This window comes from Clupea harengus, chromosome 5 (genome assembly GCF_900700415.2).
Source record: "Clupea harengus chromosome 5, Ch_v2.0.2, whole genome shotgun sequence".
NCBI classification, from domain to species: Eukaryota; Metazoa; Chordata; class Actinopteri; order Clupeiformes; family Clupeidae; genus Clupea; species Clupea harengus.
The window spans coordinates 17,355,463-17,369,568 of NC_045156.1; the positions used below are offsets into that span (position 1 = coordinate 17,355,463).

The 14,106-nt window shown below is 49.3% G+C and overlaps 1 protein-coding gene across 1 annotated transcript in view; it reads left to right on the forward strand.

The window, feature by feature from the left end:
• Positions 1–3,805, forward strand: part of prdm2b (PR domain containing 2, with ZNF domain b) — a 40,358-nt gene extending 36,553 nt beyond the window's left edge. The window contains 2 exon segments of the mRNA XM_031567174.2: positions 1–2,354; positions 2,886–3,805. Of these exon segments, the coding sequence (XP_031423034.2) occupies positions 1–2,354; positions 2,886–3,024 (2,493 nt within the window). The 3' untranslated portion in view covers positions 3,025–3,805.
• Positions 3,806–14,106: the final 10,301 nt, after the last annotated feature.

Genomic DNA, 14,106 nt, shown 5'->3' on the forward strand with positions numbered 1-14,106 from the left:
CCCCTCCCCACCCCCCCTCTCCAGATCCCCGCTCTCCCAGCCCCCAGACGACGACTCCACGGCCTCCTACCCCGTCCTCTCTCCCAAAGCCTCGCCCAGAGACCCAGCCGGCTCACAGCAGACCGCACGGAGGACCCAGACAGCGCTGGGGCTGAGGCATCCACACACACACAGCTCACCGGCCCCGCTGACACACACACACACGGCTCAGGTGATACCGAGCCCTCGCTGAGACCCGGCACACTACACCGGGCCGCGTCCCCCGCCTCTGACGACGGGGACGCCAGCGAGGCTCTGCCTTACAGTTCAGCCGGGTCCTCAGACAGCCAAAGCAGTTCCTTAGAAGAACCGGTCCGACAGAAGACAGAACCAGCAGATCATGAGCGCGGAGAACCTGCTCAGCACCCCTGCGAGTCGCTCCCAGCAGCGGCAGCAGCACAGTCCCGCAGTCCTGCCAAAGCTGCATCAAAACACCTTGTCGCGCACTTCCCTCTCAAGCAGGAGCCGGAGGACAGCGAGGAACTGGGGGAGTACCAGTTCCTGCCCAGGAGCGCCGCTCAGGAGCGCGGCTCGGAGGAAGACACGGACGGGGACGGCGAGGCGTTCGCGAAGAGCTTCGTGTGTAACGTGTGCGAGGAGCCCTTCCGCTCCATCACGGAGCTGAGCCGCCACATCAGCGTGCACGCGGCGGACTGGCCGCTCAAGTGCGAGTTCTGCGTGCAGCTGTTCGGGAGCGCGGCGGCCCTGCTGGAGCACCGCTCCGCCCTGCACGGCGTGGGCCGTATCTACGTCTGCTCCGTCTGCCGCAAGGAGTTCGCCTTCCTCTGCAACCTGCAGCAGCACCAGCGCGACCTCCACCCCGACCAGCCCTGCGCTCACACCGTGCTCGAGAGCGGCAAGCTGCGCTTGCAGAACTACACCGACCCGGCCTGCGCCGCCGCCGAGCCCAGCCCCACGGAACCACCCCCCGAGCCGCTCCTCCCGGACGCCGCCGTGGAGCCCAAAGAGGAGGCGCAGGCCAGCCCGGAGGAGGCCCAGGAGGAGGTGCAGGAGGACCCCACGGAGGAGCTGTACACCACCATCAAGATCATGGCCTCGGAGGCGGGCAAGCCAAAGAGGCCCGACGTGCGTCTGGGCATCAACCAGCACTACCCCAGCTTCAAGCCTCCACCCTTCCCTTACCACAACCGCACTCCGGCCGGCACGGTCGCCTCGGCAACCAACTTCACCACCCACAACATCCCGCAGACCTTCAGCACGGCCATCCGCTGCACCAAGTGCGGTAACAGCTTCGACAACATGCCCGAGCTACACAAGCACATCCTGGCCTGCGCCAATGCCAGCGACAAGCGCCGCTACACCCCCAAGAAGAACCCCATCCCGCTCCGCCAGACCGTCAGGCCCCAGAACGGCCTGGTCTCCGCGGCGACCACTGCCAGCACGGTGCACAGCGTCTTCCGCAGGATAGGCCAGCCCAAGCGGCTGAGCTTCAGCGCGGAGCCGGCGTCCCGAATGAGTGCGCTCAGTAAGAAGAAGCAGCAGCTGCTGCAGAAGGCCATCTCCCAGAAGAACCGTTCCGCCTCCTCCTCCTCCTCCTCCTCCTCCTCCTCCGCCTCCGCCTCCGCCGCTAAGAGAGGAGGCGTGCCGCAGCCACCGCCGCAGCAGCAGGAGGAGCAGCAGCAGCCGGGGACAGCGGAGATACACGTGTGCCCCCACTGCAGGCGCGAGTTCACCTACCCCGCCAGCCTGTCCAAGCACATCGCTGTCAGCTGCCCCATGAAGCCCGCCCCCAAGCGGGGCAGGAAGCCGGGCGGGGGGGCGGCGGCAGCGGACGCCTCGGCTGCTCGGGACAAGAGCATGAGCCTGCGGAGACGTCCGGCCGAGGAGGCGAAGCAGGAGCCCGACGGCGCCCCCCGGCCTCTGGGCAAAACGCGGGCACGCAGCTCTGAGCTTGCGGAGAGCGACGCCAACCTGCCGCCCAGGGGCAAGGCCACCGTCGCCACGACAGCACGGGCCAAGCGCCCCGCCACACAGCCCCTCGCTGCTGCCCCCGGCAACAAGAAGGGCAGGAAGAGCCTCCAGATCCCGCCTCCCAGCCAAGACCCCGCCCAGTCAGTGCCAGCCGAGGAGCCGGTGGAGCGGCCGCCCGCCAAGATGCAGAAGGTGGGCAAGGAGGGGGCAGGCAAGCGGGCAGCCGAGGGCAAACTGCCCCAGCAGCAGCAGGGCAAGAGGGAGGAGCGCCTCCTGCGCCCGAGGGTGGGTGGCCGGTCACACGGAGCCTCCAGCAGGCCGCCGCCCCCCCAGCAGAGGGGAAGCCAGAAGACCCCCCCCAACAGGACGCACGGGAACCCCAGGTGAGGCCACACTGCATTAGCCACACTGCATTAGCCACACTGCATTAGCCACACTGCATTAGCCCCACACATAATCAACTAGGGCAGGGTGAAGCCACGATTGGGTGGGTTGGTATAAGTATGGATAGTTCATGCCTAGGGTTAACCCACACGGCTGTTGCACTGGATAGTGTATTATTTTTTTATAACCTCATGCCATTAAGTGATGTGGTGTTCACCTAGCAGCGCTGTTCTGTTCAAGACTTGATGCTCAACATTATTAGCTAGCCACCTCTGACTGGGCCAAGATGCTCATCATTATTAGCTAGCCATCTCTGACTGGGCCAAGGTGCTGCAGCTACCCTAGCCTACGGCGCATGCTTTGTTGCGCACGGCTGTAGGTGTCTGATCACACACTCTCTGTTCTGTAGGTGTCTGCTCACACACTCTGTTCTGTAGGTGTCTGCTCACACTCTCTGTTCTGTAGGTGCTCACACACTCTCTGTTCTGTAGGTGTCTGCTCACACACACTCTCTGTTCTCTCTCCTGCAGGAACCTGCTGCAAAGCTCACCAGGTAGAGCTGCAAGGACCTTCCGGATCTTTCTGAGGGAAGCCGAGCCTGGTGGCGGCGGCGGCGATCACCACCTGCGGGTGACCTTTGACCCAGCCGGATCCCAGCCGGCTGCGTGAGGACGTGCTGGTGGGTGCCATCGGGCTGGAGCCAACTGCTCTCTGGAACCGAGCCTCTCACACACACACCTTCACATGGGCTCTCTGGAACCGAGCCTCTCACACACACCTTCACATGGCTGAGCTCTCCCTGCACTTTCATCATTGAGCCTATGGTGTATGCATTGCAAAAACACACACACACACACATGCATAAAAAGGACTGTAGATAATTAATAAATCTATATTGTAAAGTAATAGGCAATGACTTGATTGATAAAGATGGGGGCACTGTTTTAACATGGATGGCTATCGTATTGCAAATGGCAATCATTTATCACAGTTACTGCAGCCCGGTTCCTCTCTCTCCTCCTTACTCTGTGGTTAGAGAGGGGGTGTCAGGCCTCCACAGGGAACAGCTTCCTCAGGCTCGGGTCTGACCCAGGATGGGCTCGGGTCTGACCCAGGGTGGGCTGCTCTCGGTTCCGACCCAGGTCGGGCTGCTCTCTGGTCTCCCCTGCATGAGTTGCGTATCCTTGACGGAGCTCGTCTCTGTACCTCCTCTCTGTTCACGCTCTGCATCTGCCCCTGCTCACATGGGGGTGGGGGGGCATTTAAGTGTATTTAATTTAATGTTATGTCTCTATAGGGAATGAAATGTTCATGCTCTCCTGTAAAGAGAGCTTTTTCTTTTTTTTTTTTAAATGTAAAAGTGTGACCCAGATGAAGCAATCTGTTTGAGACAGTTGGACTGGGTGGTCAGGACTGTGTGTGTGTGTGTGTGTGTGTGTGTGTGTGTGTGTGTGTGTGTGTGTGTGTGTGTGTGTGTGTGTGAGAGAGAGACAAAGAGAGAGAGAGAGGTGTGTGTGTGTGTGTGTGTGTGTGTGAGAGAGAGGTGTGTTTGTGTGACTGCCCTCAGCTACCCCGTCAGCCTCTAAGCCATGATGTCTGTCTCACCCCTAGCATGACCTGCATGCTCCTGGACCAGCACTCACTCTGACCTTCGACCTCTGACCTGCATGCTCCTGGATCAGCACTCTCTCTGACCCCTGACCTCCGCCATGCCTGTCTAAAGTCCTGAGCTTCTTTTGAGCGGCTTGATGAGGTAGCGTCACACGAGAGACGAACGCTGTCATTGTTTTGATGGGACACAATGGAACCCTTGAGTTTAGAAACTTCCATCTGATATAAATGTGAACATCCAAAGTATGCCCCATTTTGTCTAAAAGCACTTTAATTATGAATGAAACCGAGGGAATGTCTCTATTTCTCACGCTTAATTTGGAAGTTGGTTAGAATCTTTTTTTTAGTCAGGCATTTCTCTTTAATACTAAATACTCTCTTTAATACTCGTCAGTCTAACAGATAGCGGACTTGGGATCAAACCCTTCAGTAGACGTCAGTCTGCAGTCCAGCCGTCCAGTCCTGGCGTGGGGGGGGGGGGCTTTAGAGTTCGGCTCCGCCTCAGTGTTGAGCCGCTGTGTCCGCCGTGTTCAGGCTTTCAGATAATCACCAGTAGGACTGGCATCGGGGCATCGGGGGGGGCGACTGGCACCTTAACTGTGGCATCGATGGGGGGGGGGGGCATGAAGAGGGTGTTTCCAGTCAAACTGCAGACGCGACACCAGAACAGGGCAGCAGGTAATTTGACAATAAGACTAGCGGTGTTAGTGATTACCAATCAGATCAGATCCGTCTATGGTTGACCTGCCTTCAGCCAATCAGATCAGATCAGATCTGTCTATGGTTGACCTGCCTTCAGCCCTGACGAGATGTGGCGAAGCATTGATTTAAACGGAAACAGTGGAGTGTTGAACACACGGTTGTGTTACGCAAGCGTACCTGAGAAGGCTATTCGCTGTGTTCTTTTCAAAAAATATTTAATGCCTGATGAAATCGTTTTAAATACGACTTTCATTTAAAAAAAGGACTCTAGTTGGAACCATCGTGTGTGTGGCCTTTTTTTTACACAGTGGGAATTGTATACATGTCTGCTGATTGGTGAACACCTCTGACACACCCACCAATCAAAGCCAATTGCTCACCATTTTGAGGAAACCATAGCAACACATTGACCACGCCCCAGCTGTACAGAAAAACTGGCCAATGAGAGCAGTGATTGGACCTTGAAAGTAGCAGTTTAATATAACTGGCCAATGAGAGCAGGCTTGTGAAGTGATTAGCCAATGAGCACAGTGATGCATAGAGATTGGCCAGAGAGAACAGGTGTGTGAGGTGATTGGCCAATGACAGTAGCTGTGGTTGTGAGATCACAGTGATACCTGCACGTCACTGAGAAAAGCCTGAGGCATCTTCAATCTGAACACAAACAATGGATCCAACTAGGGTCCGACAAATGCAAGATCAGAATAAAGCGTTGAGCAAACATTAAACACGTGTTTAACCCGACAATGAAAGGATGGCCTTCTCAGCTGCCGTAGTTGCACCGCTTGCGTATCACAACGGTGTTTTAACGCACCTCCTTTTCCGTTTAAATAAATGTTTTATGATGTTTTGTCGGGACTGAACGTGCCCCTGTTGTCTTCAGGTAAAGCTCCCTGCGGATTCTGTGCTTGTTGTCTCAAATCAGACAAACTGTTGTCAGCTAAACACCTCTTTGTTGCTCTCACGGATGAGGAACATTCTAGAGATGTCTGCCTCGTGACGTCTCCGCTAGAGACGAGTCTGCCTCGTGACGTGACGTCCCAGCTGGAGAGATGAGGGGGCGGCAGTGAGAGAGTTATTGGCCACGCCGTGGAGCCCGAGCTCATTCAGCTGGTAGATTGGAAGGCCGTGTTGCCGTGACGATGACAGACGTTGCTCAGGCCTTTCTCTGACAGATCCCGCCCCAGGGCAGGTCACCCTTCCCATCACCACCCTCTCCTGACAGCGAGGGAGTCGACACGCAAGACTTGAGTGTGTGAAAAACAACAAATGGCATCAAATCAAAGAGGGGAAGCTGAACCTGACCGTGCCTGAACTCTTGTCTCTGGTGCTGAAGAAGCGTTTACGTTGATGAGATCTTTCTGTTGATCATTTGTATTGATGAGATCTTTCCGTTGATCATTTGTATTGATGAGTGTTTGGATGCTGGATGAATGGGAATGAACTAAGAGAGAAGTCCCTGTTTACCTTTGATGTATGCTGAGGTGGTGAAGAAAATATTAAACACGTTTTTCAACAATTTGCCATCATATCTAATCCCTTTGCATTTTTATTCACCCCTGTTTTCTGATTTACATTTATACTTATTGCTTTTACAGAGGCCCAACAGCCCGACCAGAACCCCATCACCTTCAATTATCCTTCAAAATAATACTTACTTTATAGTTGGAAAATTAAGGCGATTTGTTTCCTAGTTTTGTAAGGGACAGAAGCACTTCATCTGTCTCTTAAACAGGAAATAGCCCATTAAATAACAGCTGAAAATGCTCTTTTTATCTTTTGATTTCAAACATTGAGTTACGGTACTTTTACACATACCGTATAATATCCCTGCATGTATGATATGCAGTGAACAAAGTATGTGTCTAATCACTTGTACTTTTACTAACCTGTACATAGTGACTCTGTGTTGGACAGCTCCTGTTTTAATTGTGTAAAAGCACAAATCATTGAGTTTTGGACTAAAACCAGTTAGCTACCTCCTTAAAAGAAATACAGCAACTCTTCAAATACTACCAACCGACCACCACTGATAAAATGCTTCCTTTTCCAATAACACTCCTGCTCTGACGTTCACTCTTATGTTTGTACACATGCACAAAAGAGGTTCACACTATACACTATACATGCACAAAAGAGCTTTAAACTATACACTATATATTAGCTTTACACTAAGTTTGTATTTATGCACAAAAGAGGTTCACACTAAGTTTGTATTTATGCACAAAAGAGGTTCACACTAAGCTTGTATATACGCACAAATGAAAAAGGCTTCAAAACTAAGTTGGTATACATGCTCAAAAGAGCTTCACACTTAATAGGCTATGCATACGCAACACTGATCTTTTGGGTAGGGCCTTGAAATGAACCTTTAACTTCAAGCATTCCAGGTATCTGAATTGAATTATAAAGTACTCAGGAAAATACCTTAATCATGCCTTGTATCACATATTTCAGACATTTTTCTGAGGAGTACCTAAGGGCTTGGCTGAACTCAAGGGCAAATAAACCTAAATTAAGGGCTTTTGTGTAGTTTCTGAGGCAGGAAAGGGTGTAAGTGTGTTTAAGTGTTTTATGTGTATGTTGTGTACAGTGCCGAATCCAGACAAACATTTCCGTCAGTATCCCTGGGAAGCCCCGTCAGTATCCCTGGGAAGCTCCGTCAGTATCCCTGGGAAGCTCCGTCAGTATCCCTGGGAAGCTCCGTCAGTATCCCTGGGAAGCCCCGTCAGTATCCCTGGGAAGCGAACCTCACTGTTGCCCTAAACAGCCCCTGGACTTCCTCAGTGGTGGCAATAACGCAGATTATTCATGGGGTCCTTAAAGTTCCTCTCCCAGCATCAATTAAACCCCCAATAATGCAGATTATTCATGGGGTCCTTAAAGTTCCTCTCCCAGCATCAATTAAACCTCTAAAAACTCGTCTCTGTTCCTCACAATTACATATTTAGAAGGTTTTTGTAAAAAAAACATCCCTTCATGGCCTTAAAATGTCTTTGATGGAACTCTACACGTTTTAACTCTACACGTCTGAACTCTACACGTTTGCCTAATTTACTATGAGCCAAACTATGAATATGCAAATTAGTCACACCTGGCTTCGCCTCTGACAGTTCTCAGTTTGTTTCAACATTATTTATGCTAATGATATCCTTCCCTCTCTCCATCCCTCCTTCTATCTCTCTCTCCATCCTCCCTCTATCTCGCTCTCTCTCCTCTTCTCTCTCTGTCTGTCTATCTTTTCTCCCCTCTATTTTTCTGTCTTTCTCTCAAATTCAAATTCAAATGGCTTTATTGGCATGACTGTATACAATACAGTGTTAAAGCATATTTACACAAAATATACAATTTGAAATGAACATAAATAAATAAGCAGTAACAGTACTAAGGGCATGCAGAACAAGAGGAACTATAGAGGTAACATAGGATATAAACATATAACAAGTGAATTATTAATTAGTAAACATTAAATATTAGCCATGTGGGACAGGGGGTTCACAGAGCTGTGGAGCTCATGGCAGGCTGCTACATATCGTGCTGCCAGTCTACAGCAGTCCTCCCTCTCTCCTAGTAGAACCGGGAGTCTCTCCAGACCAATTAAATGAAGGAACTCTGGGAATATTTGTATTATTTTGGCAAAATATTGGTCTCTAAGACTGGAATTGGTTGCAGTGAGTTTAGCTCAGGAAGTGCAGCTCTGTCTCGACTGTTCCCTGGTCACAGTAAGAACACAACCTCTCCTCTCTGGGTAGCCAGGTCTGTCTGTGCTGGCCTACTTCTGCTGCCATGTTGTGCTCATTCAGTCTGTATTTAGTCAGTGTTCTCCTCAGTTTTGTATCAGACACTGTGGTCAAGTAGGTTACCACAGTTTACTGTCTGTTTAGAGCTACATATGTTTCCATTTCGTTCTGGGATTTTGTTAGTTTTGCCCAGTGATCTCTATTTTTCTTTTACCATAATTTGGTTGGGTCTAATTATCTGAGCATGAGTCTTGAGGCTGAAGTGGCCGTGGTGTAATGATGACCTGAGTGGGTGATGGTTCACCCAGCCTCAGGACCAGTAGGCAGAGGGGACTCCTCTGTGGGTTCAACTCCTGGCAGCATAGGACTTTGGAAAAGAGTGGGTCACTTGTTTAAATGTGATTCCAGAAGTTTAGGACGTTTTTGAATATTTAACAGTCGAGGAGATTGGCCTAATTCAGCTCTACATGCAGAGTTGGGAGCTTTTCTCTGCACCTGGAGGATACTTTTGCAGAACTGTGCAATGAGATGTTTGTGTACCCCACACCTCGCTGCCATATAATGCAATGGGTTCTATGATTGATTTGAATATTTTGAGCCAGGTAGTTATTGGTAGTTCAATGTGCATAGATCTTTTGATGGCATAGAAAGCCCTTTTTGCTTTATGTCTTATTTCGTTCACAGCCTAAAATTTCCTGTTTAAAAATGTTTAGTCCTAAATATGTATAATGAGTTGTTTGTTCAACAGTGTTGTTTCCTATTGTGAAAGTGGTGTTGTTTCTAAAATAAGTATTTTGGTTTTGGTTGGTTGACTGTCAGGGCCCCGGTTTGACAGTATTCTGACAGGTGTTGCTGTAACCCCTCTTCTGTGGGGGACAGTCGGACCAGGTCATCAGCATAAAATAAACACTTTATTTCAGTGTCTTGTAGTTTCAGGCCAGGTGAGGGGAGTTCTCTATTTGTTTTGACAAATTATTTATGTATATATTGAATGATGTGGGTCTAAGGTTACAGCCCTGCCTTACTCCACGTCTCTGAAAGAAAGATTCTGTTTTTTGTTAGTCCTTTATGACTGTTTCAAATTGTTTCAATTTGTCCTGTATTTGGTCTCGTTCGGGTGTGTTACGGGTTTCTATCTCTCCCTCTCTCTCTCTCTCCCTTCCTCTCTCTCTCTCCCTCTTTTCCTCCCTCTGTCTCTCCCTTTAGCTCTCCCTCTCTATCCCTCTATCTCTCTCTCTCCCTTCCTCTCTCTCGTCCTCTCCCTCTCTCTCTTTTCCTCCCCCTGTCTCTCCCTTTCTCTCTCTACCTCTCCCTCTCTCTCTCCCTATCGCTCTCTCTCTTTTCCTCCTCTGTCTCTCCCTCTATCTCTCCCTCTCCCTCTTTTCCTCCCTCTGTCTCTCCCTCTATCTCTCCCTCTCTATTCCTCTATCTCTCTCTCTCCCTTCCTCTCTCTCTCCCTTCCTCTCCCTCTCTCTCTTTTCCTCCCTCTGTCTCTCCCTTTCTCTCTCTCTCTACCTCTGTCTCTCTCTCTCCCTATCGCTCTCTCTCTTTTCCTCCCTCTGTCTCTCCCTCTATCTCTCCCTCTCCCTCTTTTCCTCCCTCTGTCTCTCCCTCTATCTCTCCCTCTCTATTCCTCTATCTCTCTCTCCTTTCCTCTCTCTCTCCCTTCCTCTCCCTCTCTCTCTCTTTTCCTCCCTCTGTCTCTCCCTTTCTCTCTCTCTCTACCTCTGTCTCTCTCTCTCCCTATCGCTCTCAGTGGGAGCTTGTGGGGGTAGTGAACTGATCTGAGGATGCTGAGGCAGGTATGATGGGGAGCTGAGAAGCAGAAGTGGCTGGTACACGTGTGTGTGTGTCTGTGATGAATCTGTCATAAGTGCCCCAGCTGATGCGATGCTGGCCTGCAGCAGTGAACGGGGAACAGAGGAGAAGAGAGGCTGCCAGGTCTTTTCATCCTGTGCTTTCCACCCCCTCTCCTCCATAATCTCTCTTTTCTCCTTCTGTCGCTCGCTTCTCTCCCTCTTTCTCTCTCTCTCTCTCTCCCTCTCTCTCTCTGCTGCCACGTGTTCCCCTGTTCCCTGTGAATGCTCCTGACTGAGGCTGGGTCACCGCCGCTGTCTGCTTGTGTGTTGTGTGTGTGTGTGTGTGTCTGCTGTGTCCACTCAGCTGCTTTTCATGCCAAACCAGTACCAGAATCAGTCAGTACCTGGAGCATCTGGAACCTCTTAACACCAGAACCATTCAGTAACAGAACCTCTCAGCACCTCTTTTTGTCTCTGATGACCCACACACACGTTCAGCTATGACAAACCTGTCCCCCTGCCCCCCCCAACACATACACACACCCCCCCTGTCATTGGTTATCCACACACCACCACACACTATAAACTTGTCTCTCTCTCCTCCATCACATCAGCAACACTATAAACCTGTCTCTCTCTCTCTCTCTCTCTCCTCTTCTATTTGTCCCTTTAGAAGTACGTCTCCATGTCCTCTGTCTCTCTCTGGTCTCGTCTCCTCCCCTGTCTCCCGTCCTCCCCTGTCTCCTGTCCTCCCCTGTCTCCCTGTCCTCCCCTGTCTCCTGTCTCCTGTCCTCCCCTGTCTCCTGTCCTCCCCTGTCCTCCCCTGTCTCCTGTCCTCCCCTGTCTCCTGTCCTCTCTTGTCTCCTGTCCTCCCCTGTCTCCTGTCCTCCCCTGTCTCCTGTCCTCCCCTGTCCTCCCCTGTCTCCCGTCCTCCCCTGTCTCCTGTCCTCCCCTGTCCTCCCCTGTCTCCCGTCCTCCCCTGTCTCCTGTCCTCGCCTGTCCTCCCCTGTCTCCTGTCCTCTCCTGTCTCCTGTCTCCCTGTCTCCTGTCCTCTCCTGTCTCCTGTCTCCTGTCTCCTGTCCTCTCCTGTCCTCCCCTGTCTTCCTGCAGTTAGACCTGTGTGTGTTTAAAGGTGTAATCCTGCAGGTGAGCTGGCTGGCTCTGGCAGATACAACGAGGCGGTGCAGAACCCTCGTCTATTTTCAGAACGTCGCACCTTTAAGTGCTGTTGACACGCGTCAACACACACTTCACACAGTTTTTATTTGTCCTCCTTTTGGGAGAGTTATAAGCACACACACACACACACACACACACACACTCGCCCCCTCTGCAGTGTGAGTGTGTGCATTCCTCCGTGCCTGGCTGTGAAGATGAAAGCTGTCAGAGATTGATCCAACTAGGCTACATCATCCTTGAATCAGCTCTCCTTCTGCCAACATTGTTAATATTTGAAGGCGCATACACACAAGTTTGTTTGACACTTTGGGGGAAGTCTTCACACACTGAATCATCTCCCTCACATCTGGCTTGTTCCATGTCTCATATTCTATAAGAGCAGGCAGAATAGCAGGCGGTGTCAGCAAGGCACTCAATGGAGTGAATGTCCCAAAGTTCCAGAATGTTCCAGAATGTTCAAGCTGTAATCTGAGTTATGCTAATGCTAACGCCTGTGCCTATTTATGATTGTGTCTCAGCTGTGAAGGGTAGCACTAGGCTGTGTCATTAATAATTATGGGATGTTTTGGCCTTATCTGTGTAGGGTAGTATAGTGTCTTAAATAGCGTAGCTGTATAGCTTATCTGTATTGTGTAGTGAGTTTGCCACTCGTAATTATGTGACACCTGGGCATTATTTGTATGGTGTTGCGTCTCAGGTGTGAAAGAGTAGGGTGTGTGCCTGTCATTAGTAATTATGTGCTATTTGTGCATGAGCTGTATAGGTTAGCATTGTGTCTTAGCTATAGAGTGTAGCCATATAGTGTAGCATTGTGTCGTAGCTATATAGTGTAGAGAATCGGTGACCGCACCTCATCCACAGTCATCACCAAAACAGGCACCCCCCAGGGCTGTGTGCTCAGCCCCCTCCTGTTCTCCTTGTTCACACATGACTGTGCACCTACGCACAGTTCCAACCTCATTGTCAAGTTTGCTGATGACACAACCATTGTGGGCCTCATCACTGACAATGACGAGTCAGCCTACAGAGAGGAGGTTGATACCCTGACTACATGGTGTCAGGATAATAACCTCTCTCTCAACACCAGCAAGACAAAGGAGATGATTGTGGACTACAGGAGACAGCAGGTGGAGGAGCACGCACCCCTGCATATCAACGGTTCCGCAGTGGAAAAGGTCAGCTGCTTCAGGTTCCTCGGGGTCAACATCAGTAATGACCTCACCTGGTCTGCCCACACAGACAAGGTGGTCAAAGCGGCCCGGAAGCGCCTCTTCTTCCTGAGGAGACTGAAGAAGTTTGGCATGGATTCAGTCATCCTCACCAATTTCTACAGATGTACAATAGAAAGCATCCTGACTGGGTGCATCACAGTGTGGTATGGGAGCTGCACAGCCTTCAGACTTTTCACCCCGCTGCCTTCTGGCAGGCGTACCGTAGTATCCGGTCTCGCACACGCAGACTGGAGAACAGTTTCTTCCCGAGGGCCATCAGGCTGCTAAATGGACATTGACACACTATCGACAGTTTTGCACTCGTCACTTACATACACTGTCACTTTCAAATTATTGCTTGTACTTACACTTACATACTGTCTCTTACAATACAAATACATATTTATCAGAATAATTGCACTACCTGCTACTCCCATTTGTGTGTAGGGTAGTATAGGTTTAATAGGTTAGTATAGTTTATTATATGTTACTATATGTGTATTATATGTTATATGTATATATGTTAGTATTATATGTATAGGTTGTTATATGTTTTAGCATATTGTATTGTATATTTATCTTGTATATTTAGTAAGGTTATTATATGTTTTTACATGTAAATTATGTTCAGAGTACTTGTACAGAGTGTATGTCATGTTATGTTATGTTATATTATGTTTGCTATGTTATGCTATTGTAGGTTGTTGTGCGGTGCCTTGTCCTAAGAATTTCAGTGCCCAGTCTGACCCTGTGTCATTCTGTGCATCTGACAATAAAAGACTTGTAACTTGTAACTAAGCCGTATAGACTCGCATTGTATCGTAGCTATATAGTGTAGCGGTATAGACTTGCATTGTGTCGTAGCTATATGGTGCGTCTGTATAGTGTAACATTTTGTTGTAGCTATATAGTGTAGCCGCTGTATAGAGTAGTATTGGGTCTTAGCTATAGATCTAAGCTGTATAGAGTAATATTAGGTATTAGCTATAGATTTAAACTGAATAGAGTAATATTAGGTCTTAGCTATAGATCTAAGCTGTATAGAGTAATATTAGGTATTAGCTATAGATTTAAACTGAATAGAGTAATATTAGGTCTTAGCTATAGATCTAAGCTGTATAGAGTAATATTAGGTGTTAGCTATAGATTTAAACTGAATAGAGTAATATTAGGTCTTAGCTATAGATCTAAGCTGTATAGAGTAATATTAGGTATTAGCTATAGATTTAAACTGAATAGAGTAATATTAGGTCTTAGCTATAGGTCTAAGCTGTATAGAGTAATATTAGGTATTAGCTATAGATTTAAACTGAATAGAGTAATATTAGGTCTTAGCTATAGGTCTAAGCTGTAAAGGGTAGTATTGGGTCGTGGCTATACCTAAGCTGTATAGAGTAGTATTAGATCTTAGCTATGGGTCTAAGCTGTATAGAGTAGTATTGGGTCTAAGCTATAGATCTAATCTGTATAGAGTAGAATTGGGTTTTAGCTATAGGTTTAAGCTGGAAA